Here is a 25,837-nt window from a genome sequence, read left to right as displayed (position 1 = left end):
GGCGGAAGCCACACTTGAAGAAGGGGCGGGAGGCGGTGGCTGAAGCGCTGTCATGGAGTTAGCGCAGCAAGCGCGGGAACTGGGCTGCTGGGCGGCGGAAGAGATGGAGGCGCCCGTGGCCGCCCGGGCCCCGGAGTCGACGCTGCGCAGGTGAGGACCTCTCTAGGAGTGACGACTCCCCACCCTGGAGATAGAGTCCCGGGGAGTGAGAACCACATCTTCATCTAAGACGCGCCGCCCTCCCCATCCCCCTCTGCCCGAGTGAGAATAACCCTTGAGGGCGCCCCCGCCCCCCGAGTAGCAAATCCAGGCAGAGAATCCTGAACTGTGTGAGGACGTCCTGGCGGTGACTCCAACACTCCCGCGCCCATCCTGTGAGGCCGCCCAGAGTGAGGTCCCTTGCACCAGTGAGTTAGTAATGAATGCCCCCTCCCGGTGGGGAAATTGGATCTCCAGAGTAATGCTGTCGCTGCAGCACTTCATCACCCACCACACACCCCAGCCCAGCCAGTGAGGACCCTCTGGAGTCAGCAAAGATCACCCCACTGAAGATTGAATGTATAGGAGTGATGACCCACAGCTGATAATGAGAGAGCCCTTCCAGGCAGTATAGCCCTCACCCCCACCTCTGGAAGTGACTGGAGATAACCCTCTCCCAGGAGAAAGGGAGCACTCCACCATGGAATGAGAATACCCCTACACCCAGTGAGAAGCCCACCCTCTCAGTGACTGAGAACTCCCCAGGAGGGAATACCTTACCCCCAAAAGTATGGACCCTCCCTCCCCCAAGAGATGAGAATTCCTTAGTAAAGACCTTACCCCCCACCACCCTGTGAATGAACATCCTCCACCCTGTGTGACGTCCCAGGCATCCCCTTACATACTTTTCCCACAGGCTGTGTCTGGGCCAGGGGGCCGATATCTGGGCCTACGTCTTGCGGCATGTGCACAGCCAGAGGTGAGCCTGGCTGCATGAGGGAAGCTGTGGCAGGGGAGGGGACCTAGGCGAGTCCTACAGTAACTCCCCTTCTTCCTACCTCTCCACTATAGGAATGTCAAGAAGATCCGGGGAAACCTGCTCTGGTAACTGGTCCTCAAAGCTGTCCCCTCCTGTCTTCCCCAGCCCCCTCAAGCCATGTCCCCACCCACAGCCTCAGCGTCCCGTCTCCCCCTGGAAGTCCCTGTCATCCCCTAACTCTGGCCTCACTTCCTCAGGTATGGCCACCAGGACAGTCCAGAGGTGAGAAGCACGTGCTGCAAGATTTTCTTTCATCCAAAAAGAGGACTTGTAGACCTGCTCTAGCCCCAGCCTTGTGCTGGGTGATGCTAGGGTCACTGTGTCACAAAACAGCCCTGATCCCTGTACTCACAGGGCTTACAGTCTAGGGGGAGAAGGTATGAGCTGTGGTTGGGGGGACATGGATATGGGGCATCAAAGCTGGTGAGGTTGGGAAAAGAGACTGGTTTGGGAGAGATACTGAGACCAATATGGGACCCAATGTGTGCATGGTGCCCAGGTGACATCTGGGGCGGGCGAGACTTCCAGGAGACCTCAGGACTCCCAGGTGTGGGGCTCAGTGGGGAGATGACGACTGGGACAGAGACAAGAAACAGGGTGGGAGGCTAGATGAGGCAATCCCAGGAGGAAGGAGGGGGACAGGATAGTACCATAGTGCTCTTCTGGTCCTAGAAGTTCAGGCACCGAAACTGCCTAGGGAAAACCCTCTGCCACCTAACTGGGCAGGTAAGAGACTGCTGCTCCACACAGGGCAGTCAGGCCAGGCTGAGCCCCAGCCAGGCCATGCATCTGACCCTGTACCTGATTCCACCAGGCCCGTCGGAAGTTGAAGCTGGAAGCCGCTGTTGCCCACCTGCGGGCAGAGATCCTGGAGTTAGACCAGAGCCTGGAGCTGTTGGAGCGAGAGACTGAGGCTCAGGGTGACCCATGGGGCTGGACAGATGGGCAGCAGAACAAGGTTAAGGAAAGTACTGATGGCCGCCCCTGTTCCTCTCACAGACATGGCCATGGAGCAGGCCCTACAGAGCGTGCAAGACACCCAGCGTCGTGCTCTCCTCCTCCGGGCCCAAGCTGGGGCCATGCAAAGACAGCAGCGTGTGCTCCAAGGTCCCATGCAGCAGCTGCAGAATCAGCTCAAGCATTTGCAGGACATAGAGAGGTAAGCCTCAGGTGTCCAGGGAGCAGCCCTCACCAGGCTGGGTAGACACATTCTTAAAGACCCAGTGCTCTGCCCTGAACGCTTCCTGGGTTCCAGAATTCTGAGCTCCACTCCTTAAGATATAACATCCATGAGGCCAGGAAGTTTTGTCATCTCAGCCACCTGTATTTCCAGTGCCTAGAATAGTGCCAGCTATATATCTAGAACACCGGTGCGGGGGAAAAAACGGTAAACGGGACAGTCCTGCCCTCATGGACCTCACACTGTGATGCAGAGGAGACAGGTGGTAAACTAGGAGACAGACCCTGTAATCATAGGTAGAGATGAGCGCTATGAAGAAAAGGTGATATGATAGAAAGGGAGAGGGACATCCTGCCCTAGGTATGATGGTCAGAGAAGGCCTCTTTGAGGAGGTAACATTTGAGTTGGGGGAGGAATTTCCATGGAGAGGAACAGCAGAAGCAGAGCCCTGAGCTTGGCATGTGGGAAGAACAGCCAAGAGGCCAGTTCAGCTTAAGTTTCGTAGGCAAGAGGGAGAGCGTGAGGTGGTAGGTTGGAGAGGTGGACAGAGCGCCATGGAGGCATTGGAATTTTATTCTCAGGCTGGATTCATGGCCTGGCTCAGCCACTTACAGCTGTGTGACTTTGGGCAAAGTATTTAACTTCTTTGTGCCTCAGTTTCTAAGTACTATAGAATGGGGATGATATTAATACCTACTCTATAGGGTAGGTATGATAATTGAGTGAGTCAAATCACGCGGAGTGCTTAGAAGAGTTCTAATACCCATTGTTGCTTTTCTGAGTGTAATGGGGCCACATCACATTGTTTTCAAGGGTTTTGAGCAAAACAATGACATGATCTGTATGAGGTTTTAATAGGATCATTGACTACTGGGTAGAGAGCAGACTGCAGTGGGTAAGAGCAGGGAGACCGATGAGGAGGTTAATGCAGTCATCTAGCCAGGAGATGACAGTGGTCTAATTTGGGGTTGGCCTCTGAGATCAAGGCTAGCTTTGCTGGCAGCGAGAGGGGACACAGACATCTGTGCTGCCAGCTCCCTCCTCCCAGGAACCTCAGCCCCAACTGCACTCCTCTCTCCAGGAAGGCCAAAGTGGATATAAACTTTGGACCCTTGACATCAGCAGCCCTGAGCCTGGAGCCTGTGGTCCTGGTAAGAGTCCTGGGCCATGGGGGAAAAGGTGGGAAGCCTGGGATTCGGTGGACCTTTGGGCCCTCCTCATGCTACACTCCCTTCTTCACAGGGTGATGTCCGAACAGCCTGCAGCCTCCGGACCCAGTTCCTGCAGAAGCTCCTGATGCCTCGGGCCAAGGGAGGCAGCATTCCGTGAGTATCCCTCAACCCCCGAGACCCTGCAAAGAACCTGGGCTTTGGGGGTAGTCACTTGTTACAAACATTGGGCCTCCGGGCTCTGTTAGCCCAGGCCCTGCCCTGATAGGGCTCCCAGGCTGGGAAAAGAGGGAAACAGACGATCATAGACAGTGACAACCCAGGTAGTTGGGGCTGTCAGAGGGTGGGGAGGCCTGAGAGGCGCAGGGAACCCAAATGAAATGCCTTACCCAGCTAAGGAGACAGGACGGGTTCTCTGGTGAGGAGGGTAAAAGGTTGAGAGGGTGTTCCAGGTAAACAGCACACGTGAAGGGGCCCAAGACCAGCGAGTTGATATTAAGTGGGGAACTCAAGTCTGACAGGTGTAGAGAAAGAGCCTGGTTTCCAGTCCTTAAAATGGGGACAATGACAACCCCTACCCTATAGGGTGGTGGTGATCATTAGAGGGTGAGTTGATGTGTTCTGTAACATTCTCTGTCCCCTTCCCCAACTCCACAGAACCCCTCGAGATGATCTCTTTGGAACTTCCTACCAGCAGTGGCTTAGCTCAGTGGAGGTGAGGGGGCTCTCAAAAAGGACACACCCTCTGCCCCATGTAAACCTCAGGGTGCCAGGACCTAACTCGTGATCCTTCCCCTTCTCCATGGGTCCCAGCTCATAGCCCTCCTCCATCCTGCCCTGACCTCACTCCTCTCCTCACCAGACACTGCTGACAAACCACCCTCCGGGCCACATCCTGGCTGCCTTGGAGCATCTGGCTGCAGAGCGGGAGGCAGAGATCCAGTCCCTGTGCACCGTGGATGAGCTCCAAGATACAGAGATAGCCAGGTGTGGCGTGGATGCTCCCACAGTCAGAGCAGGGCAGTGGGCTGAGTAAATTGGGACAGGTCAGGACCAGGCAGGGTGACCTGCTGATGGGGGTGGAACTGAAACCCAGTAACCAATCTGGCAGGTGGGCTGACATTGGTTACCCCCAAGGGCCCAGGCAAGGGGACAGGTCTCCTCTCTCTGCAGCTCGGCCCCTACTCTCGGCTCCCAGGCCCCAGACCAGCCCAACTCTAGCCAGGCCCTGCCGTCCATGGTGCATCTCATCCAGGTGACCCCCAGGACTCCATCCCCTTCCCAACCCACTCGATCCCCTCCCCCAGCCCCCAACCCCAGGGACCATGCCCACCCTGACTCTGTGCCTCGCTCCAGGAGGGCTGGCAGTCTGTGGCTGCGCTGGTCACCCAGCGGGGCCCCCTCCTGGAGGACCATCAAATCCTGACCCGGCACCTCCAAGGCCTGATGGAGCAGATGGAGAGATGTACTGTGGGATCCAGCGAGAGGTGAGGGGTCTCCATGGGCAGAGGCCTCTAGGCCATCTCTCTCCCAGAGGTTTCAGGTTATTGGACTTTTTCTGCACCTGTGGCTCCTGTTTCTGCATCCCTGCTTGCTCTTCTGGTTTGTCTCCCTGTGCTATGGCTCCTTGTGCATCCTTGCAGATCTGATCTCCCTCCTCTGTGGTGAGTCTTAGTCACCTTCCTTCTCCTTTGCTCTTTTCTACTCGTGCCCCAGGCAGGCATTGGTGCTGGGGCTCCGGAGCTCTGCCCTGTGGGCAGAACTCAAGGCCCTGCGTGCCATGAGCCAGGAGCTGGAGGAGGCTGCTGGGCAGCGGCAGCTTCTGCTCCAGGAGCTACAGGCCAAACAGCAGAGGATCTTGCACTGGCGCCAACTGGTGGTGAGAGGCGGGACTCCGGGAGAAGTGGCAGGGCCTGGTGGAGGGCTGGAGTGAGGCTGGGACCCTTAAGATCCAGAACTGGGCCTCCTGGTGAGGGGAGGGGGCCAGGGTGAGACTCCCAAGAGGAATCAGGACCTGTGCAAAGGGGTGAGCAAGGGCAGAGGCTGGAAGGTGACAAGGAAAAGCAGCCCATCTCCGTGACCTCTCTGTTGCCTAGGAGGAGACACAGGAACAGGTCCGCCTGCTCATCAAGGGCAACTCAGCCAGCAAGACGAGCCTGTGCCGGAGCCCTGGGGAGGTGAGATGGGAGTTGGGGCAAATTCTGGGTAGGGCTGGGTTTCCTAGGGAGGGGGCTAAGCGGCCTCACATTGCCCTTCCCATCCCTTTCCTTCCCCACAGGTACTAGCTTTGGTTCGGCAAAAAGTGGTCCCCACATCTGAGATGGTGGCACCACAGAGCCAGGAGCTGCTTCGGTGTCTAGAGGAGGGAGCCCAGCATCTGCCCCATCTTCTGCTGGGCACCCTGCTGCGGCACAGCCCTGGAGGGTGAGACTGGGCCATCACCATGTCCCCTGCCATGGATGACTGTTGCTCCTTGGGCCCACTCCACAAAATCAATTCCAGTCCTCCCAGTGTTCCCGAGCTGCCAGACCTCACCTTCAGGTCCTCAGCCCCATGCTGGAATCCTAGTCCTCAGACCCACCTCCAAGTTCCTGGGCCTCCTGAGTCCAGCTCCCAGCCCCCAGAGCCTCTGGAACCCAAGCCTCCCTCTCAGTGCCCCACCCAACCTGGATTTTCCCCCACAGGTTGCAGCCCCTCCCTACGGTCCTGCCATCCATCCACCAGCTGCATCCTGCATCCCCAAGAGGCTCCAGCCTCATAGTATTGAGCCACACATTGGGGCTGCCCGCAGGGAAGGTGAGTGCGTGTCCCTTAGGACCCGTCTTCCCACCTCTACCCCCACCCCAGGTGACTGTCCTTCCCCCTTCCTCCAGGCTCCGGAGCTGCTCCTTCCGAAGGCTGCCTCTCTTCGCCAGGACCTTCTGTTCCTCCAGGACCAGCGAAGTCTCCGATGCTGGTATCTGCTCCACATGAAGACCAGCCTGCCGCCAGGACCATCCACCCGGGGTAGGCCTGCCCTGCTTCCTTATCCAGCATCCCAGCCCCTTCCCAGGACCGTCAGCGTCCAGGAGAAATCACAAACACCCACTGCTTATACAGTGTGCTGAGTGCTTTGAGCATGCTCACTAGTTTCATCTGCACAGCAGCCCAGGGGTTCTCTCCGTTTTACAGAGGAGAGAACTGAGAAGCAGAAGGCTTGGTAGCTGCCCAGACAGCCAAGCTGGGATTTGAGTCCAGGCCATCTAACATGGGTCTGTGCTCCTAACCATGAGGCAGCACTGCTCATTGAATTGCCAAATACTCATCCATCACCAAACAGTAGTATACTTGAGTAGTTAGAAAGTGGGCTGTGTAGTTAAACTACCTGGATTCTCTTCTCAGCGCCACCTCTTCCTTGCTGCGTGATCTCCCTGTGCCTCAGCTTCCTCCTCAGTGGAATAAGCATAATCATAATACCTTACAGAGTTGTTGGAAAGATTCAGTCAGGTGACCCAAACAGGGTATTGAGCCATGCCTGGCTGCAGTAAGCACTTTGTCTCTGGTGTGATTCTAGTCACTGTTATCTGCACATGCACAGTGTCTTCCAGTCCTTACCATAAGGGAAGGGAGCATAAGACCCCAGTTTACAGAGAGGAAGCTGAAACTCAGAAAAGTCATTTATTCCTGGATTCACTCAGCAAGCACTCGCTGGGTATGTGCCATGTGCTGGCGCTGAGAGCTCAATGGGGAAAGAGGTGAGAGCTGTCCAGGAGGAAAGATGGTGTCTCCAGTGGGCCCTGGGAGACAGGTGAGGTTTTGCTCAGGAGTAGTAAGCAGAGGTCACATGATGCACCCCTCAAGTACTAGGCTGAGAGCCTGGGCTCTGTCTTGGGGCTCTGGGGAGCCTTGCAGGGTTCCAAGCAGGAGAGGGAAAGGATCAGGTTTAGGCTGTGAGATCACTCTGGCTGCCATGTGAAGGATGGACCGGTAAGAGACTGAGGTTTGGGCCCAAGGAGGAAGGCTGGGGGACAAGTAAGGAAGCAGGGAGGACACTGAGGGTTGGGCCATGGAGATCGAGGGACCATCAGGGGGAAGGAGGAAGGCATTCAGAATGACGCCTCAGGTATGGTGGGCTTGCACATGGTAAGAGGACCTGGGAGGAGAGAGAGGATTAGGAGAGATGCTCAGGTGAAGGCTAGATGATTGGAGACTTGGTGACCCAATGGCTGCAAGGCACCAGGGAGCCAGAGGATTCATTGCTGCCCCCCGGGTTTCTAACCTGCAGAGCTGCTGCAGATCTGGGCATCCCAGGAAAAGGAGCAGAAAGAGAACCTGGGGCAGGCTCTGAAGCGCCTGGAGAACCTGCTGAAACAAGCACTGAAGCGAATCCCCGAGCTGCAGGGAGTTGTGGGGGACTGGTGAGAGGGGGGCACGATGAGGTGGGGGCTGACTGGTGGAACAGGCAGAACTTAGACCGGGCGGGGGTGGGGGTGGGGGGCTGATGACAAGCAGAGCATGGTGCTGAGCGGAGGCCAGTGAAGGTCTGGAGGTCAGGCCTTCCCTCTCATGCCATCCCCTTCTCCAGGTGGGAGCAGCCAGGACAAGCCGCCCTCTCCGGGGAGCTCTGCCAAGGCCTGTCCCTGCCCCAGTGGCAGCTGCGCTGGATCCAGGCCCAAGGCGCCCTGCAGCAGCTGTGCAGATGAAGACGTGGCTCAAAGAGAAGCCCAGAGCTTCGCATTCGTTCACCCCAACACTTCACTTCCCTTAATAAGACTTTCGGAAGAAAGCATTGCCTGGATGCGCCAGCCCATTGTCTCTACCCACACCTGCCGTCCCCCTTCACAGGCTCTTCTGTTTTTCCTTTCAGTTGCCTTGCCACTGTCCTATCATCCCACTAAAGCCAAGAGAATGGGGTACTGTGTGCCCCACCCTACCTGAAACTCTCCTCGTCACTTCTACCCTCAACAAAAAGTAATCACGCACCTGCTCTAAATACTGAGGATCCAGCACTAAAAAAATGGACAGAAGTCCCAGCCTTCAGGGAGTTGTCATTCTAGGACAGGAGAACAGACCACTGACAAAATAAGTAAGCAAAATATTTAGTATGTGGAAGAACTGCTGTGGAGAAAAAGCGGTTGTAGTGGTGTGATTTTTAAATAGAGGGCTACACAGCAAAGGTGACACTCTGTAAAGGTAGAGAGAGAAGGAAGTACATGGGTATCTGAGGAAGGCTTGCAGAGGGGAAGACTACAGCACATGCAAAGGCCCTGCGTTCAGATGTGTTGGTGTGAGGGCTGAGGAGGCAGTGCATCTGCTGGAAGAGGGGAGGGTTTAAGAGATGACATTGCCTTCTAGTTTTATACAATTTCTTTTGTAAATGTAAATTTTAAATCTCTGAGCCATTTGGAATTTATCTAAATGGATTCAATTTTATCTTATTTTAAATATATCTCACTATCATTTATTAAAATTCTCATTCAGAGCAGTGATTGCCTCTGAAGGAGGGCTGGGTGGCAGGGATCAACCAAGGAGGAGACAAACTTTCTCGAGCTGGGAATATGTTGTACATTGAAGGTGGTGGGGTTAAACAGGTGTATAGATTTTTCAGAACTAATCTAGCTGTACTGATTAGATTGTAGCATTTCGCTGTGAATTATCTTCAACTTATAAAGTAAAACTTTACATCCCTAAACTTTATAAAGTAGTTTTAGGTGACTTGAGATGCCACCTTTTCATACACTAAGTTTCCACGGTTAATTTGGCTGCATCTGTGTTCTCTCCAAGTGCACTGTCTGTCTGACGCTTGTGTGCCATCCCCACAGTGTTTTAATTATAAAGGCTGTGTAATACGTCTTAGTACCTGAAATGGCTGATTGCCGTCTTGCTCTTATTTTTCAATGTGTCCCTGTCTCTTGCTAGGTTTTTCTCCCAAATGAAGTGAACTTTATACCCAATTTGCCTGGTTCCAGAAGAAATACAAACATAGATGGGGGTTTTATTGGGGTTGCAGTTAGTTTACAAATTAGGGATATTTGACATCTTTGAGATTTTAAACCTGATTTTCCACCTCCCTTCCCATAACTCCTCTCTTGGCCTCCAGAGCACCCTCACTCTCCCAGTTCTCCTCCTATCCCTGGCTACTCTTTCCCAGTCTTTACACATTTGCCTTCCTATGTACCACCTTAGTGTCCCCCCTCCTTTTCATCTCAGCTCCGAGCCACCCCCCTACTGAACAAGAGGGTCCTTACCCCCATCCTTGCTCAATATTTCTCCATAGCACATCTTCTAACATACTGTTTTACTTTATCTTTTATTGTCCTCAAACAAAATGTGAGCTCCATGTAGGTGAATTCCTCTATAAACTAGAAGTTGGACAAACTTTCCAAAATATGATTTGAAATCCAGATGCAGTAAGGGGAAGTACTGACAAAAAAAATAAAAGAAACTTTTACTTGGTTTTAAAAAAAAAGCAGGGCTTCCCTGGTGGCACAGGGGTTGAGAGTCCGCCTACCGATGCAGGGGACCCGGGTTCGTGCCCCGGTCCAGGAAGATCCCACATGCCACGGAGCAGCTGGGCCCGTAAGCCATGGCCGCTGAGCCTGCGCGTCCGGAGCCTGTGCTCCACAACGGGAGAGGCCACAACAGTGAGAGGCCCGTGTACCGCAAAAAAAAAAAAAAAAAAAAAAACTAAGAAGAAATGACAAATTGGGGGGAAATGTTCGCAGTTTATAACATAAAAGTGTGTGTGTGTGTGTGTGTGTAGTGTCAAAGTGGAAAAGAAAAATTCCAAGTCCATGGAAAAATGGGTAAAATATATGAATGGACAGTTCTCAGAAAATATGCTCAAACTCTCTAAGAGAAAAGCAAATTAAAACCCCACTTTGATACATTTCTCACCTACCAGACTGGGAAAAAGGAAACCTGTAATTTTGGCAGCTCCCTCTGTTGGTAAGGCTATGGGAAACAGCACTCTGATACATCAGTGGATGTGCAATATGGAATATCTGTGGGATCATCTCCAGAAAAACTCTATAAGCATTTATTGGACTTCCCTGGTGGTGCAGTGGTTAAGAATCCGCCTGCCAATGTGGGGGACATGGGTTCGAGCCCTGGTCCAGGAAGATTCCATATGCCGCGGAGCAACTAAGCCCGTGTGCCACAACTACTGAGCCTGCACTCTAGAGCCTGTGAGACACAGCTACTGAGCCCGCGTGCTGCAACTACTGAAGCCCGTGCGCTTAGAGCCCGTTCTCTGCAACAAGAGAAGCCACCGCGATAAGAAGCCCGCACACCACAACGAAGAGTAGTCCCCGCTCGCTGCAACTAGAGAAAGCCCGCGCGCAGCCACGAAGACCCAACGCAGCCAAAATAAATAAATAAAATTAATAAAACCCCAAAAATAATAATAATAATTTTTTTAATTAAAAGAAAACGATATAAGCATTTACTCTTTGCCCAGACAATGCTACTTATAGGAATCTATCCCAAAGACATTCTGGGTGAAATAAAAGTTGTGCGACCTTGTACAAAACAACTAGATCATATTCTTCAGAAAGTCAGTGGGGGTACAGTGGGGATTGTTTTAGATTAAAAGAGACATGACAACCAAATGCAATGCAAAACCTTGATTGAATCAGGGTGGGGTGTTTTAAGTTTTTTTAAGCATTTGCGTTTGAAAGTACATTTTGGGGTTATTTTTTGGTTTGGAGTGTTGTTTTTTGTGGGGTTTGGGGTTGTTTTTTAATATTTATTTGGCTGCACCAGGTCTTAGTTGTGGCATGTGGGATCTAGTTCCCTGACCAGGGATTAAACCTGGGTCCCCCCGCATTGGGAGTGAGAGTCAGCCACTGGATCACCTGGGAAGTCCCGAAAGTACATTAAAAAATTTTTTTAAATTTATTTTTGGGTGCGTTGGGTCTTCATTGCTGCAGGCGGGCTTTCTCTGGTTGCGGCGAGCAGGGGCTACTCTTCATTGCAGTGGCTTCTCTTGTTGCGGAGCACGGGCTCTAGGCGTGTGGGCTTCAGTAGTTGTGGCTTGGGGGCTCCAGAGTACAGGCTCAGTAGTTGTGGTGCACGGGCTTAGTTGCTCCGCGGCTTGTGGGATCTTCCCAAACCAGGGCTCAAACCCGTGTCCCCTGCATTGGCAGGCGGATTCTTAACGACTGCGCCACCAGGGAAGTCCCGCGAAAGTACATTTTTGAGTCAACTGGGGAAATTTGAATATGAGAAATGAGAGATTGGTATATTGGATAATACTGTATCTTTATAAAATTTCTTTGGTGTGATAATGGTATCGTGCTTAAGTGGGAGAATGTTCTTAGAGAATGTGTGTTGAAGTATTAAGGATGATGTCTGCAACCTACTTTCAAATAGTCTTATTGTTCATAATAATACTGATTTTTTTTATTTTGGTAAAATACAGTTTAAAATTTTGAGACCCAACATCATATATTTTGAAATTATATATTAGACTAAAGCAAATATGTAGCTATGCTAATGTTACTGGGGACTAAGTTTTTAATGCAAATGAAAAGAGATACACGAGACTTCCCTGGTGGTCCAGTGGCTAGGACTCTGGGCTCCTAGTACAGGGGGCCTAGGTTCGCTCCCTGGTCAGGGAACTAGATCCCACATGCGGCAGCTGGGAGTTCGCATGCCACAACTAAAAATCCCTCATGCTGCAGCTAAAAGATCCCACATGCCACAGCTGAGGATCCCGCACGTGGCGGTGAAGACCCCACCTGCCGCAACTAAGACCCGGCACAGCCAAATAAATAAATAAATATTTTTTAAAAAAAGAAGAAAAGAGATACAAATACAAAATCAAAGAAGTAATACCCTGTAATCTTTCATTTGAATTGGAAATATTAGAATGAACTCATGGGGTTTTCTCTTTCTAAACCATATATATAATACGTATAATAAATATATATAAATATGTATTATATATATATATATTTCCCTAGCTAAGTCCACGGAAAAGCTCTACATATGACAACGCAGTAACAATGAGCAACCTAGTGCCCAGGCTGTGGCCTCTAAATACCATTTCTGACTCAAAGGAACCAGGGATCCTTGGGGAAATAGCTGATTCTAGGTCTGGGGCAGGAAATGCGCAAAATGAGTATGAAGCATTTTGTACCAGAGAGCAAGGTCGTCCTCCAAAACTACTGGGATTGAGTCAAAAGGACTCAGGAGTCTGTATGAAGGCGTTGCCACTGGCTAAAGATGGGACATTTTGAGCAGCAATTAGAATGACTTCAATGGGGACTTCCCTGGTGGTCCAGTGGTAAAGAATCCGCCTTGCAATGCAGGGGACGCGGGTTTGAACAAAGATCCCACACGCCGCAGGGCAACTAAGCCCGCGTGTCACAACTATAGAGCCCACGCGCCTCAACTAGAGCCCGTGTGCCACAAACTACAGAGCCCACGCGCTCTGGAACCCAGGCGCCCCAACTACAGAGCCCACGTGCCCTGGAGCCCGTGTGCCCCAACTAGAGAGAGAAAACCCGCATGCCACAACTAGAGAGAAGCCCGCACACCACAAGGAAGAGCCCGCGCGCCGCAACAAAAGATCCTGCATGCCTCAGTGAAGATCCCACATGCCACAACTAAGACCCGATGCAGCCAAAAAAAAAATTAAATATAAATAAATAAATAAATAAAAAATAAATATTTAATAAAAAGAATGACTGCAATGACTTGAAGCACATAAATATGTTTGAAAATGTCAGTTCATATTGATATTCACACACACATTCCTCACTGGTCACCTTTGAAGGGTGTTAGTAACCAACTCATTTCTTCCCCCCCCAATATAAAATAGAGAAAGAATCAAGCATTTTCTGTCTTCTTTCCTGTATGTGAAAAAGTAACCCAATTCCTGATAAGGAGGACGTTTATAGAAGTCACTAATAATTTCAGAGAGAATGATAAAATTCGAAAACCACTATCTTCCATATGTTAATAAGTAATAGATACAGGTAATGATGATCAAGTGCTGCTAAAACTATTAATGGAAAGATTGATTGAGCTTTTTAAAATGGATGGAACAGGATGACACTGCTGGTCAATCTTGGCATCACCAAAGGAGTACAACCAGATACCATGTGCTCCTGATGAGATACAGCAGGATTACCTCTTAAGTATTCTTTTACCAAATTAAACCTAAATCTAATCAAGCTTCTGTTACTGCAATAAATAAGCAAGGGAGAGGAGGCAGCGAGGAACAAGTGAAACAACATAATTAGTTAAATCCAAAATGTGAGACGTCCTATAGGACAATTGATCAGTTTCTGCAGCAAATAGAAGACAAAAAAAAGAGAGGGTGGGGGGAGAAAGAGAAAGAAAAGGGGGAGGAAGAAAAAGGCAGGAGATGGGAAATTTTCAGGTTAAAAAAAAGACTTTAATAGGATTTTAAAAGCTGGAACAATTTGAGCAACAAAATAACTAAAGTGTAATTGTATAATAACCGAAAGTATAGAATATCCATGAGTCCATACTGATACAAGTGATTTAATAACGAAATAAAGGGGGTACAATAGACATCCCTTGTGCAAAAGAATTCCAAATAATTTATGTAGATATCTCACTCTCACGGAGGTGGAACTTAACTACTCCACCCCTTAAGTATGGGCTGTGCATAGTAAATTCCTTCCAAAGAGCATAAAAAGAGAGTTCTTAATTTATTTTTTATAAATTTATTTATTTGTTTGTTTGTTTATTTTTGGCTGGGTTGGGTCTTCGTTGCTGTGCGCGGGCTTTTCTCTAGTTGCGGCGAGCGGGGGCTACTCTTTATTGCAGTGCGTGGGCTTCTCATTTGCGGTGGCTTCTCTTGTTGAGGAGCACGGGCTCTAAGCACGCGGGCTCAGTAGTTGTGGCTCGCGGTTTCTAGAGCGCAGGCTCAGTAGTTGTGGCGCACGGGCTTAGATGCTCCGCGGCATGTGGGATCTTCCTGGACCAGGGCTCAAACCCGTGTACCCTGCACTGGCAGGCGGATTCTTTTTTTTTTTTTTTTAACATCTTTATTGAAGTATAATTGGTTTACAATGTTGTGTTAGTTTCTGCTGTATAACAAAGTGAATCAGCTATATGCATATATATATATCCCCATATTCCCTCCCTCTTGCATCTCCCTCCCACCCTCCCTATCCCAACCCTCTAGATGGTCACAAAGCACCGAGCTGATCTCCATGTGCTAAGCAGCTGCTTCCCACTAGCTATCTATTTTACATTTGGTAGTGTGTATATGTCAATGCTACTCTCTCACTTCGTCCCAGCTTAACCTTCTCCTTCCCTGTGTCCCTCAAGTCCATTCTCTACATCTGCGTCTTTATTCCTGTCCTGCCCCTAGGATCATCAGAACCTTTTTTTTTTTTTTTTAGATTCCATATATATGTGTTAGCACATGGTATTTGTTTTTCTCTTTCTGACTTACTTCACTCTGTATGACAGACTCTAGGTCCATCCACCTCACTACAAATAACTCAATTTCGTTTCGTTTTATGGCTGAATAATATTCCATTGTATGCGTGTGCCACATCTTCTTTACCCATTCATCTGTCGATGGACACTTAGGTTGTTTCCATGTCCTGGCTATTGTAAATAGTGCTGCAATGAACATTGTGGACATGACTCTTTTTGAATTATGGTTTTCTCAGGGTATATGCCCAGTAGCGGATTGCTAGGTCATATGGTAGTTCTATTTTTAGTTATTTAAGGAAACTCCATACTGTTCTCCATAGTGGTTTTATCAGTTTACACGCCCACCAATAGTGCAAGAGGGTTCCCTTTTCTCCACACCCTCTCCAGCATTTATTGTTTGTAAATTTTTTGATGATGGCCATTCTGACCGGTGTGAGGTGATACCTCATTGTAGTTTTGATTTGCATTTCTCTAATGATTAGTGATGTTGAGCATCCTTTTATGTGTTTGTTGGCAATCTCTATATCTTCTTTGGAGAAATGTCTATTTAGGTCTTCTGGCCATTTTTGGATTGGGTTGTTTGTTTTTTTGATATTGAGCTGCATGAGCTGGCAGGCAGATTCTTAACAACTGCGCCACCAGGGAAGCCCAGGGAGTTTTTATTTTATTTTTTAATTTTTATTTATTTATTATTTTTGGCTATGTTGGGTCTTCATAGCTGCGCGCGGCTTTCTCTAGTTGCCGCGAGCGGGGGCTACTCTTCGTTGCAGTACGTGGGCTGCTCATTGCGGTGGCTTCTCTCGTTGCGGAGCACGGGCTCTAGAGCGCACGGGCTTCAGTAGATGCAGCACGTGAGCTCAGTAGTTGTGGCTCATGGGCTTCGTTGCTCCGCAGCATGTGGGATCTTCCTGGACCAGGGCTCGAACCCGTGTCCCCTGCATTGTCAGGTGGATTCTTAACCACTGCACCACCAGGGAAGCCCCCAGGGAGTTTTTAAAAATTAATTTTATAATAAAGAAATCTGACAAGTGCTACTTCAGGAGATCAAAGTTAACAATAATAATTCATGTTGATAGTATGTAGCCTTGGTATGATATGATGAAAATTGCACTTTACCTCTGTGGTCTCCCTCCCCCGCCCAAAAAAAGCATAACCCCAGCCTAATAATGAGAAAAACATCAGACAGGTACCAAATGAGGAACATTCTACAAAATACGTGACCAGTACTCAAAACTATCAAAGTCATGAAAAAGAAAGAGTAGGAAATTGTCACTGGCAAGAAGAGTCTAACGAAACAAGGCAACTAAATGTTATGTGTTATCCTGGATGGGATGCTTAAACAGAAAAGAGATTAGGTAAACACTAGGAAAATTGAATAAAGTGTGGACTCTAGTTAATAATTTTTTAAGGCATCCTATTCTTATAACATCTCTAACACAGAAGCAAACAAAGTATTTTAACAAAGCATTCATTTATGCTGATTCAAACTGGAGCGTCAAGAAACCAAGGCAAGCGGTAACATTAAGTTTTGTTTTTGTTTTTACTATTTATTTATTTTGGCTGCGTTGGGTCTTCGTCGCTGCACGCGGGCTTTCTCTAGTTGCGGCAAGCGGGGGCTGCTCCTTGTTGCGGTGCACGGGCTTCTCATTGCAGTGGCTCCTCTTGCTGCAGAGCACAGGCTCTAGGCGAGAGGGCTTCAGTAGTTGTGGTGTACAGTCTTCAGTAGTCGTGGCTCGCGGGCTCTAGAGCGCAGGCTCAGTAGTTGTGGCTCACGGGCTTTGTTGCTCCACGGCATGTGGGATCGTCCCAGACCAGGGCTCAAACCCGTGTCCCCTGCATTGGCAGGCGGATTCTTAACCACTGAGCCACCAGGGAAGTCCCCAGTATAAAGACATTTTGAGGCAGAGAAAATTGAGCTCAGTCTGGGTGTTAGATGATACTAAGATACCCATTTTCTTGGGTGTGAAAATGCTGTTTTTGTTTTGTTTCGTTTCCTTTTAAATACTCCTTATGTTAGAGAGACATCATGAAGCTATTATGGGTGAATTGATAGACGTCTGGAATTTGCTATAATGTAAAGCAAAAAAATAAAAGAAGTATAGACGAAACAAGAAGGGTAGAATATTAGTAATTGTTGAGAGGTACGTGGATGTTCATTCTCCCTACTGTTGTGTATTTTTGAAAATATTCATAAAACATTTTGAGGACTAAAAAAAAAAAAAAAGGAGGGGTCAGCTGTATCCCTAGAAAGCACAGACACCGAAACTATACGCGTGACCTTATGAGGTGACGCACTTGACTACTGTCTCTCGGCCTTTGCATGAACTGTATTCCTCCTACCCAGAATCTCTCTCATTTTCATCCAGCAGAAGTTTTCAGACGTCACCTCCTCCAGGAAGCCTGAGTCAGGCACCTCATCTGAGCTTCCCACATCATGTCCCTGTTTTTTCTGGGACTCACTGTCTGGTAGCGTGTCCGTCTACCCCAGAGTGGGCGACCACGGCCCCCAGCTATACCCAGCCTCGTCCTGCCCTGGGATCATTCGGATTTCAGTGTGTTTTAAAACTTCCGGAACGGGCCTCGCGGTGGCAAGGGTGGGACCTCCGAACTTTCCTGAGTTCTTAAAGATCAAGTTTCCACTTCAGGAACGGGGACAACTGACTTTACAGTACTTTCATTAGCCCGTGTTCCTTCACGTAGGCGTGGTGGTCTCGCTCGGCTGCACTCTCATAGACTCAGAGTCTTCCGTAAAACTCGTTTTTCCGGCACTCTGATTGGCCTATACTCCTCCTTGGGGCGGGCCCTTCGGGTGTGGCCGGGTTCTCATTGGCCTTAGATCCCCGTTGACGAGCCCCGTTGGCGCATTATGTCATGTACCGGCGCCCGTCACTCTCGCTGAGACGTCATCCGCTGGCGCCCACCCTGACGAAGCCAGGGAGTACACAGCGGAACCGGCGGAGGCGACTGAGTTGAGGCGGTAGTAGTGGCGACAGCGACGGCAGCAGCGATGGCCGGGGCGGGGCCAGCCCCGGGACTCCCGGGTGCAGGAGGACCTGTGGTCCCGGGCCCTGGTGCTGGCATCCCGGGCAAGAGCGGCGAGGAACGCTTGAAGGAGATGGAGGCGGAGATGGCCCTGTAAGGCCCGCGACAGGGCGCGATAAGAGCCGTCCCACAGCCAGAGCCCTGGACCCTCCAGGCCACGATAGGCCCGACAGATGGCTCTATCTTGGGGAAATGGGACTTTCGGGATTGTGGGGGCGGGAGTAAGAAGGAGAGCTTGGCAGGGGTGAAGGCGCTGTCGCGATGTACCCAGCGTTCCAGAATTGGTGCAAGGTCCTGAGCTGTGGTGTCTGTCCTGCCCCCACCCCAGGTTTGAGCAGGAAGTTCTGGGGGCTCCGGTTACAGGAATCCCAACTGCTGTGCCTGCGGTGCCCACCGTCCCCACGGTAGAAGCAATGCAAGTCCCAGCAGCTCCTGTGATCCGCCCAATTATCGCCACCAACACATACCAGCAGGTACGGCTGAACTAACGCATATAATAGAGCACGTTGCCTCTGAACACAGTGTTTGTATACAGAGAGCTATTAACATGTTGGCTTGTTGATTAATTAGTGTGACAAATATTTCAGGTGCCGGGCATTGAGGACACAGTAGTGACTAAGACAAACAATATTTCTGCCCTTTGGGAGCTTTTATTCTAGATCATGTTGGTCAGTAGAACTTTCTACAATGATGGAAATGTTCTGTATTTATTTAAAATTCATACTAAAATTAAATAGTTCCTCAGTATCATTAGTCACATTCAAGTGTTTTATAGCTAAGTATATATGAGTAGTGAAGAGAGAGACTACTAAAAAGAGAACAAGTAAATGAAACTTGTTCATTCTCTCAACAGATAATTTTCCAGTGCCTTTTCTGCACTAGGTACTATTCTAGACATTAGGCATATAGCAGAGAACAAAACAGAAAAACAATCACTACCTTTTTGGAGTTTACATTTTACTACTGAGAGACAGGTCACAGTAGAGTAAGAAAGGCAGAGGTTTATCAGCGCGATCAGGAAAGGCCTTTCTGAGGAGGTGACATTTACGCAGATATAAAGGGCATGATTGAGGGAACCAGGCAGATATCTGGGGGAAGAGTATTCCCAGCAGAGAGAACTGCCAATGCAAAGGCCATGAGGTAGGTGCATACCTGACATGTTCAAGGACCAGCAGGGAGAATAGTGTGGCTGGAATGCAGTGAGCAAGGGAGAGGGTGGGAGGAGAACAGCACAGAGAGGTGGTAGAGACAGATCTAGTAGGACCTTGTTGGTCATCACAAGGACCTTGGTTTTTACTCTCAGATGGGAAGCAGTTGAAGGGTTTTGAGCAGTGAGGTGATGTGATCCAACTTAGATGTCACCAGGGTCGCTCTGGCTGTGTTTGGAGAACAGACTATAGGGGGCCAGGGCAGAGTCAAGGAATCTGAGGAAGAGGCTACCATAATACTCTAGGCAAGAGATAATGGTGGCTTGGACCAGGGTGATGGCACGAGAGAGAAGGAGGACACGCTAGACATAATTTCAGGTAGTGCTAAGTGCTTTGGGGAAGATGAAGCAGGATGATGAGAGAAGTTGCAACTGGGAGGGGCTAAGGACACCTTCGGCTAGTGTGGTCCCAAAAACCTCTCTGAAAAGTGATGTTTTAGCCGAGACCTAAAGTTTGATAGATAGCCACAGAGTGCAAAGAATGAAACCCTTGGCCTCCCAGGTGAGCCTGCCAGGGCAGCTTGGGGGCACTGAATCAGGCCTCTCACCCAAGCCTCCTCTCCAACAGGTCCAACAGACTCTGGAGGCCCGAGCAGCCGCTGCAGCCACAGTGGTTCCTCCCATGGTGGGTGGCCCACCTTTTGTGGGCCCAGGTAAGTAAGGAGTGGTGGAGTGAGGGAGGCAAGGTGGTGAAAAAGGGATGCCTGGGACATTCCTCCAACCATCCTCATCTCTCCCCTCCCAACAGTTGGCTTTGGTCCTGGTGATCGGAGTCACCTGGACAGTCCAGAGGCTCGAGAAGCCATGTTCCTGCGGCGAGCAGGTAGGTCTGGGGCCAGGAAATCCCACATTCCACCAAGCACTCTTGTTTCAACTACTTCACCCTCTCCATTTCATCCCCATGATGTCATTGTCTTTCTAAAGCATAAACCTGATCGTGTACTTTGTCAGTTTGGCATTAGTAAGGCTTCGCTTGATCACCGCAAACCAACCCCCTTACTGTCACTCCTAATCCTTACGCTTTGCTATGTTTCTTCATAGCACTTCATGCTTTAGAACAGTTGTACAATTTATTTATTATGGTTATCATCTTTTGCTTTCTCTAAAATATAAGGTCCATGCCAGCTAGTAAGTATTACGTGCTCTCTGTTGATGGGATGAACAAACCATCAAACAAGCACCTGTGCTCCTCACCTGTCAGTCAGGACCCTACATCACCCAGCCCCTTGCAGAGAGAGATCCGCATTTCCTCCTCAGGAGCCCCAAACATTGCTGGGATATACCAGCAGGGCTCTTGTTGAGGTCCCTTCTCTCCCCTGCTCATTGTCGCCCAACTTTAATCTTCCAAAACCTATCAACTAAACCCAAATCAAGCTAACCAAAATCAACTAAAATCTATCCTCTCCACAGGTCACTCACTCCTACTTTGTGTTGTTGAGATGACCTTTATACACACAATTTTTGTGACATTAGTATTTCCTTATGTGTATGAAAAGGGTATGTGTTCTGTAAAGTTCTGGTGTGATCTCTATTAGATTGTACTTGTTAATTGTGCTACTTAAGGTTTAACACCTCCTACACTTTAGTATGGTTTTGATCAAAGTGCATACCTGACATAGTCCCCTGCCCAGCTTCCAACCCTGCTGTGGCTCCCCAGTGCCCTCCAGAGGACATACACGGTTCAGCCAACAAGACTGCTTGGATGCCTACTGACCTCTTGACCATTCTCCTATGATGCTGTCCAACTCTAACATCCTCTATTACGATTACACTAAACTGAAAAGGGAAACATTTTTGTTTATAAATGTTCTCCTTGCTAGTAATATTTCCAAACTCACCCTTTGCCTGACCAACTCTTCATTATCCTTTGGGTCTCAGCTTACAGGTCCCTTTCTCCAGGAAGCCTTCTCTAGTCCCCCCGGCATAGGTCTTCTGAGCTCCCACTGCTTCCTGGGCTCCCCACTCCCAGCCTCCATCACTCTGCCTGGGCTTTCCCCCATCCCAGCCCTGATCTCTCTGGCTGTCACTCTGGTGATAGGTCTGCTCTCTCCTGCTCTGGACCAGGAGCTCCCTTAGAGCCCTTGGTCTTTGGTGTGTCCCTAGCATTGCACAGGACAGGGCCAGGCCCAGAGGAAATCATCAGTGGTAAGTTTTTGCTGAATGAACAAATGAAAAGAACCCTGCATCTCCCAGAAGGCTCCCCAGGCTCTTCTCCAGATTTCTTGGTTCTGAGAGTACCCACAAGCACACACCTTGCCCCAAGTGCCCCAGTCCCCCTTGACACACACCCCCATCTCTCCCACAGCTGCGGCCCCCCAGAGGGCCCCTATTCTGCATCCAGCCTTCATCCCTCACGTGCTACAGAGAGCAGGTGAGGGGGCCAGGGTCATCATCCTGCCACGTAACTCCTCCCCAAGCCCTCCGATTTCCCCACTAACACCCTGACAGATTCTGCTCTTTCTTCCACAGCAGGTGGCCCCCGCCCTATGGCTCTGCGGCCCCCTCACCAGGCCCTCGTGGGCCCCCCTCTGCCTGGCCCCCCTGGACCACCTATGATGCTGCCACCGATGGCTCGGGCCCCAGGGCCCCCTCTTGGCTCCATGGCTGCTCTGAGGCCTCCTCTGGTGAGTGTGTACAGGGAACTGAGGGTCAGAGGTGCAGTGGGCAGGGAGGCCCTCATCCTGGCCCGGTGGGCTGTGTCCACCAAGTCCGCCTTTCCTGTGGCTTTTCATGTCTCTGCCTTCTCACTCTCTGACTTTGTCTCTGTCTTTCCCTCTTTCCTTCTGTGGCCATATCTTTCTGTTTTTTTCTTTTTATAAGGAAAGTATAGAGAGAAAACACAAGTTACAGGTGTACTTCTCTCTCTGTATCTCTATTTTTCCTTTGATTGTCTCTGTTTTTCTGTCTTCATGTCTTTTTTTGTCCCTATGTCTGTCTGTCTCTCTGCCTGTGTTTCTCTATCCCTGTGTTTGTCTCTAACTAGAGACTCCTTTCCCTGTCTAGGTGTCTCTTGCCTGCTCTCTGGTGCCCAAGCCCTTTTTCTGTTGTACAGGATGGAGGTGGTAGTGAGGTCTGAGCCTGTGATCTGGCCCCCCTCATGCCCTCCTTTTTCCTACAGGAAGAGCCAGCAGCACCCCGAGAGCTGGGCCTCGGCCTGGGGTTGGGCCTGAAAGAGAAGGAGGAGGCTGTGGTGGCAGCAGCGGCCGGGCTGGAGGAGGCTGGCGCAGCGGTGGCTGTGGGGGCAGGGGGCACCCCAGCTGGCCCTGCAGTCATTGGGCCCAGCCTTCCACTGGCCCTGGCCATGCCTCTGCCCGAGCCTGAGCCCCTGCCCCTGCCGCTGGAAGTTGTGCGAGGCCTACTGCCCCCGCTGCGCATTCCTGAGCTCCTGTCCCTGCGTCCGAGACCCCGGCCCCCTCGGCCTGAACCACCCCCTGGCCTCATGGCTCTTGAGGTAGGCAGGGAGCAGAGCAGTGGGGGCACAGAAAGGGCTGATTGGGCAGACAGGAGCCCAGGGGCTTCTTCACGCAGAAACACATGTCATCTTCTATCTGTGGAGGTAGGAGGGACCCAGGAAATTGGAGGGGTTGGGAGGACATGGGGAATAGGGAGGCAGACACACACATCTGACACCCAGCAGCACATCCAGCGCCCCAGCTATGGAGGCGGGAGGACCAGGTGGGCAGAGGAAAGTGGGGGAACATGAAGAGGGCATATGGGTCCAGCAGACTCCAGCATCAAGCCCTTTGCACCCCATCCCTTTCCTCTGCAGGTCCCAGAGCCTCTAGGTGAGGACAAGAAGAAAGGAAAGCCAGAGAAATTGAAACGCTGCATTCGCACAGCAGCTGGGAGCAGCTGGGAGGACCCCAGCCTGCTGGAGTGGGATGCAGGTAAGTGGGCTCGAGTGCAGGATCTGTGCTGCTCCACCAAGGGAAGGCGACCCAGGTAACTGCACACCTCTCTGTAGGGCGCACCTACAGAGTGGGTTAGCCCACCCCGGGGAGAGCCAGACTAGGACACTTGGGGGGCAGGCCCTTGCCCGGCCACTGAACAGAACTTGGTGGATGGGATTGGCACCTAGGACCTTCTGGCCTCTGTTTCATTCATGAGGGGCCTGGCTTGCTAAAAGTGAAAGAGCATTCTTTTGTCTCCTAACTTTTTATGAAAAATTTTAATACTGAACTACACAGTTAACAACTATATATCTACCACCTAGATTCAGCGATTAACACTTTGCTGTATTCACTTTAACTTTCCATGTGTTTGTATCTTTTTTTGGTTTTTGCTCAGTCATTTGAAGTAAATTATAAATGAAGTTATCACTTCACTACTAAATACCTCAGTATTCATCTCCTAAGAAAAGTGATATTTTCTTTCATATCATTACACAATTAACACATCTAAGAAAATTAACAATAATTCTGTGGCATCTCATATTCTGTTTATATTCATATTTTCCCAGTTGTCCCCAAACTATATTATAGCTGTTTTTCCCCTGAATCAGAATACATGTGGTTTTGTGTCACTAGATTATCTTTTAATGAGAATTGTCTCCCTCCCACTGCTTTGTCTTATGTATAATAGTTTTTTGATGTGTTCAGACTGGTTGGTTTGTAGAAGGTCCTACCCTTTGTCAGATTATTTCTGCCTGGGGTAAACTAACTTGTTCTCAGAGAGTGTCCTCAGTCACCACCAGAGCTATGGGGCAGCCACAGCGGTAGCCAAGGAGAGGGGCCTGCCTCCCACCCTAGTCTTTGACTTCTGCCTCTTTCCCTGGGACCGTCTACCCACCCCAGGCCAGAGCCATGGCGGCGCCGGCCCAGATGTGGCCAGTGCAGGCTGTAGGCCCTAGTTCCGTGACCTTGGGCAAGTCGCTTAGCCCTTCAAGCTTCATTTTCCTCATCTCCAGCAAGGGGATGGTAATAGTATATGCTCACGGGGGACGGGATTCTTTGGGCTTGAGCACATTTGGTCGAGGCTCAGGCCCAGCCCAGGGGATATGTCCAGGAATGGCAGCTGAAGTTGGCCTTGGAGAAGAATCAGGCAGTATGTTCAGGTTTAAGGGACTCAAGGGGGATTAGAGTGGGCTTTGCAGAGGAAGCAGGGCTGAGGAACGATGAATTCTGTGGTACCGGGGTGCCATTATGGGAGCCAGTGGGTGTCAGGGGCCCAGGGAATGTCCATGGGGAGGTGTTCAGGAGACCAAAGGATGCTGTGGGCTTGGAGGACAGGCCAGGGCTGGGATGACGAAGGTAGGGGCTTCATCGAGGGAATGGGAGAGCTGGCCCTGGGGTGGGGCAGGGCAGGGCAGTTAGTTAAAAGTGAGGACTCTGGAGCCAGATGCCTGAGTTCTTGTCCCAGCTCTGCCGCTTCCTGATTAACTTGGGGCGGGTGACTTGACCTCTCTGTGCCTTGGTGTAAAGGGTTGTTGGGAGTGCCAGATGTGCTAGAACCTCATGGGTGCTTAGCAGAGAGCCTAGCACAGGGTAAATACTATACAGGCATTGGCTGTTATGACCAAGAGGGCCCCAGGCAGAGACTGCAGGGCATACAGAGGAAGAGGGCTTGGTGATGTTTCCAGAGAAGGTGGGGTCATTTAAATAAGACTGAGCCAGACATCTGTATCCTCTGACCTCCTCTCTCCCAACCCCAGATGACTTCCGAATCTTCTGTGGGGATCTGGGCAATGAGGTGAATGATGACATCTTGGCACGAGCCTTCAGCCGCTTCCCATCCTTCCTTAAGGCTAAGGTGATCCGCGACAAGCGCACGGGCAAAACCAAGGGCTATGGCTTCGTCAGCTTTAAGGACCCCAGCGACTATGTGCGCGCCATGCGTGAGATGAATGGTGGGTGCAGCCTTCCCTAGGGTCAGTGGGCATGGCAGGCATCTGGCCTGAGCCTGACCCCAAGCCTGACCATGAACCCTCCCTCCCACAGGGAAGTATGTGGGCTCACGCCCCATCAAGCTGCGCAAGAGCATGTGGAAGGACCGGAACCTGGACGTGGTGCGCAAGAAGCAAAAGGAGAAGAAGAAATTGGGCCTGAGATAGGGTCTGTGGCTGGGCACCCGCTCCCACCCGGCCGGGCGCTGGCTCCTCCCCACAGTTCTTTGGGAAATCCTCAACTATCCACCCACCCATCCTCCCCAAAACCAGTTTCAATAAATTTACGTTCATTTCCATCCTTGGCTAGGCTTGGAAGCACTCTTTGGGGGGCAGGGCTTAGCATCCCCCACTCTGGGAATAGTGGGGAGCCTTGAAAGTTTACTCAAACATGCAGATGGGCATTTTTCGGTCCCTGCTGCATGCCCCTTACATCTTGAAACCTCTTAAGTGCACGTCCAGTGCAGCCTATTCCACAGAGGAGGAAGTAGAGGCTTAGGGCAAGGCCGAAGCCAAGCAGAGGCTCAAACCTGTGGTCTTCTGACTCCACCCTGTGTTCTCAGCACCAAGATAAGGGGGTCTTCTGGGCCCTGCCCTTCTGGAGCTCACAGCCTTCCAGGCTTTCATCCATTCAGCAGACTCTCATCAAGGGCCTGGACAGTGCTGGGGACACAATGGTGACTTAAACAGCCACAGGCCCTGTTCCCTCCAAGTTCATGGTCCAGTGGCAGAAGATAGGGCTGTAGCCAGACAGTCACAGCCCAGAGTGATCAGGGTTGGGATGGGAGCCATCCTGGGAGTCAGGGAGGGGCTTCCTCAAGGCACTGGCCACTTCTGAGACTCTCATTCTCTTCCTGTTTTTCTCTCTCCTAGTCTCTGCAGTTGTCACCCTCTAGGTCTCTGAGACTGTTTTCTAGTTTCTTCACTCTGCCAAAAT

At 50.5% G+C, this 25,837-nt stretch overlaps 2 protein-coding genes across 7 annotated transcripts; both read left to right on the top strand.

The window, feature by feature from the left end:
- Positions 1-13: 13 nt before the first annotated feature.
- On the top strand, positions 14-9,212 carry HAUS5 (HAUS augmin like complex subunit 5). Of its 2 annotated transcripts, XM_067720158.1 has the most exons (19): positions 14-150; positions 896-958; positions 1,051-1,083; positions 1,216-1,240; positions 1,833-1,938; positions 2,018-2,177; positions 3,280-3,349; positions 3,441-3,523; positions 4,025-4,082; positions 4,230-4,354; positions 4,541-4,622; positions 4,724-4,854; positions 5,084-5,246; positions 5,464-5,544; positions 5,646-5,791; positions 6,052-6,163; positions 6,241-6,373; positions 7,632-7,764; positions 7,932-9,212. In XM_067720158.1, the coding sequence occupies exons 1-19, from the start codon at positions 53-55 to the stop codon at positions 8,047-8,049; spliced, it is 1,920 nt and encodes a 639-aa protein (XP_067576259.1). In that variant the 5' UTR covers positions 14-52; the 3' UTR covers positions 8,050-9,212. The 2 variants fall into 2 exon arrangements, with proteins under 2 accessions (XP_067576259.1, XP_067576260.1); XM_067720159.1 differs by lacking the exons at positions 14-150; positions 896-958; positions 1,051-1,083; positions 1,216-1,240 and adding an exon at positions 1,247-1,395.
- Positions 9,213-17,669: 8,457 nt separating this feature from the next.
- On the top strand, positions 17,670-25,199 carry RBM42 (RNA binding motif protein 42). Of its 5 annotated transcripts, none has more exons than XM_067720247.1 (10): positions 17,670-17,905; positions 18,141-18,285; positions 19,588-19,672; positions 19,768-19,842; positions 21,325-21,390; positions 21,492-21,643; positions 22,138-22,470; positions 22,789-22,906; positions 24,670-24,864; positions 24,956-25,199. In XM_067720247.1, exons 1-10 carry the CDS (start codon positions 17,778-17,780, stop codon positions 25,066-25,068), a joined length of 1,410 nt encoding a protein of 469 aa, XP_067576348.1. In that variant the 5' UTR covers positions 17,670-17,777; the 3' UTR covers positions 25,069-25,199. The 5 variants fall into 5 exon arrangements, with proteins under 5 accessions (XP_067576348.1, XP_067576344.1, XP_067576347.1 ...); XM_067720243.1 differs by having other exon boundaries at positions 21,468-21,643; XM_067720246.1 differs by having other exon boundaries at positions 17,671-17,905; positions 21,489-21,643.
- Positions 25,200-25,837: the final 638 nt, after the last annotated feature.

The sequence above is a fragment of the Pseudorca crassidens genome, chromosome 20, assembly GCF_039906515.1.
Source record: "Pseudorca crassidens isolate mPseCra1 chromosome 20, mPseCra1.hap1, whole genome shotgun sequence".
In the NCBI taxonomy this organism is placed as follows: Eukaryota; Metazoa; Chordata; class Mammalia; order Artiodactyla; family Delphinidae; genus Pseudorca; species Pseudorca crassidens.
Note: the sequence above shows the minus strand (reverse complement) of the source record. Positions and strands in the feature narration are given on the sequence as shown.

What these genes read in the sequence shown, in the direction of transcription:
- HAUS5 (XM_067720158.1), top strand. Translation starts at nt 53, where the DNA reads ATGGAGTTAGCGCAGCAAGCGCGGGAACTGGGCTGCTGGGCGGCGGAA. An exon ending in CCGGAGTCGACGCTGCGCAG is followed by an intron (nt 151 to 895) that starts GTGAGGACCTCT and finishes CTTTTCCCACAG; the next exon opens with GCTGTGTCTGGGCCAGGGGG. An exon ending in CTGCGGCACAGCCCTGGAGG is followed by an intron (nt 5,792 to 6,051) that starts GTGAGACTGGGC and finishes TTTCCCCCACAG; the next exon opens with GTTGCAGCCCCTCCCTACGG.
- RBM42 (XM_067720243.1), top strand. Translation starts at nt 17,778, where the DNA reads ATGGCCGGGGCGGGGCCAGCCCCGGGACTCCCGGGTGCAGGAGGACCT. An exon ending in CCCACCTTTTGTGGGCCCAG is followed by an intron (nt 19,673 to 19,767) that starts GTAAGTAAGGAG and finishes CCCTCCCAACAG; the next exon opens with TTGGCTTTGGTCCTGGTGAT. An exon ending in CCTGCTGGAGTGGGATGCAG is followed by an intron (nt 22,907 to 24,669) that starts GTAAGTGGGCTC and finishes TCCCAACCCCAG; the next exon opens with ATGACTTCCGAATCTTCTGT.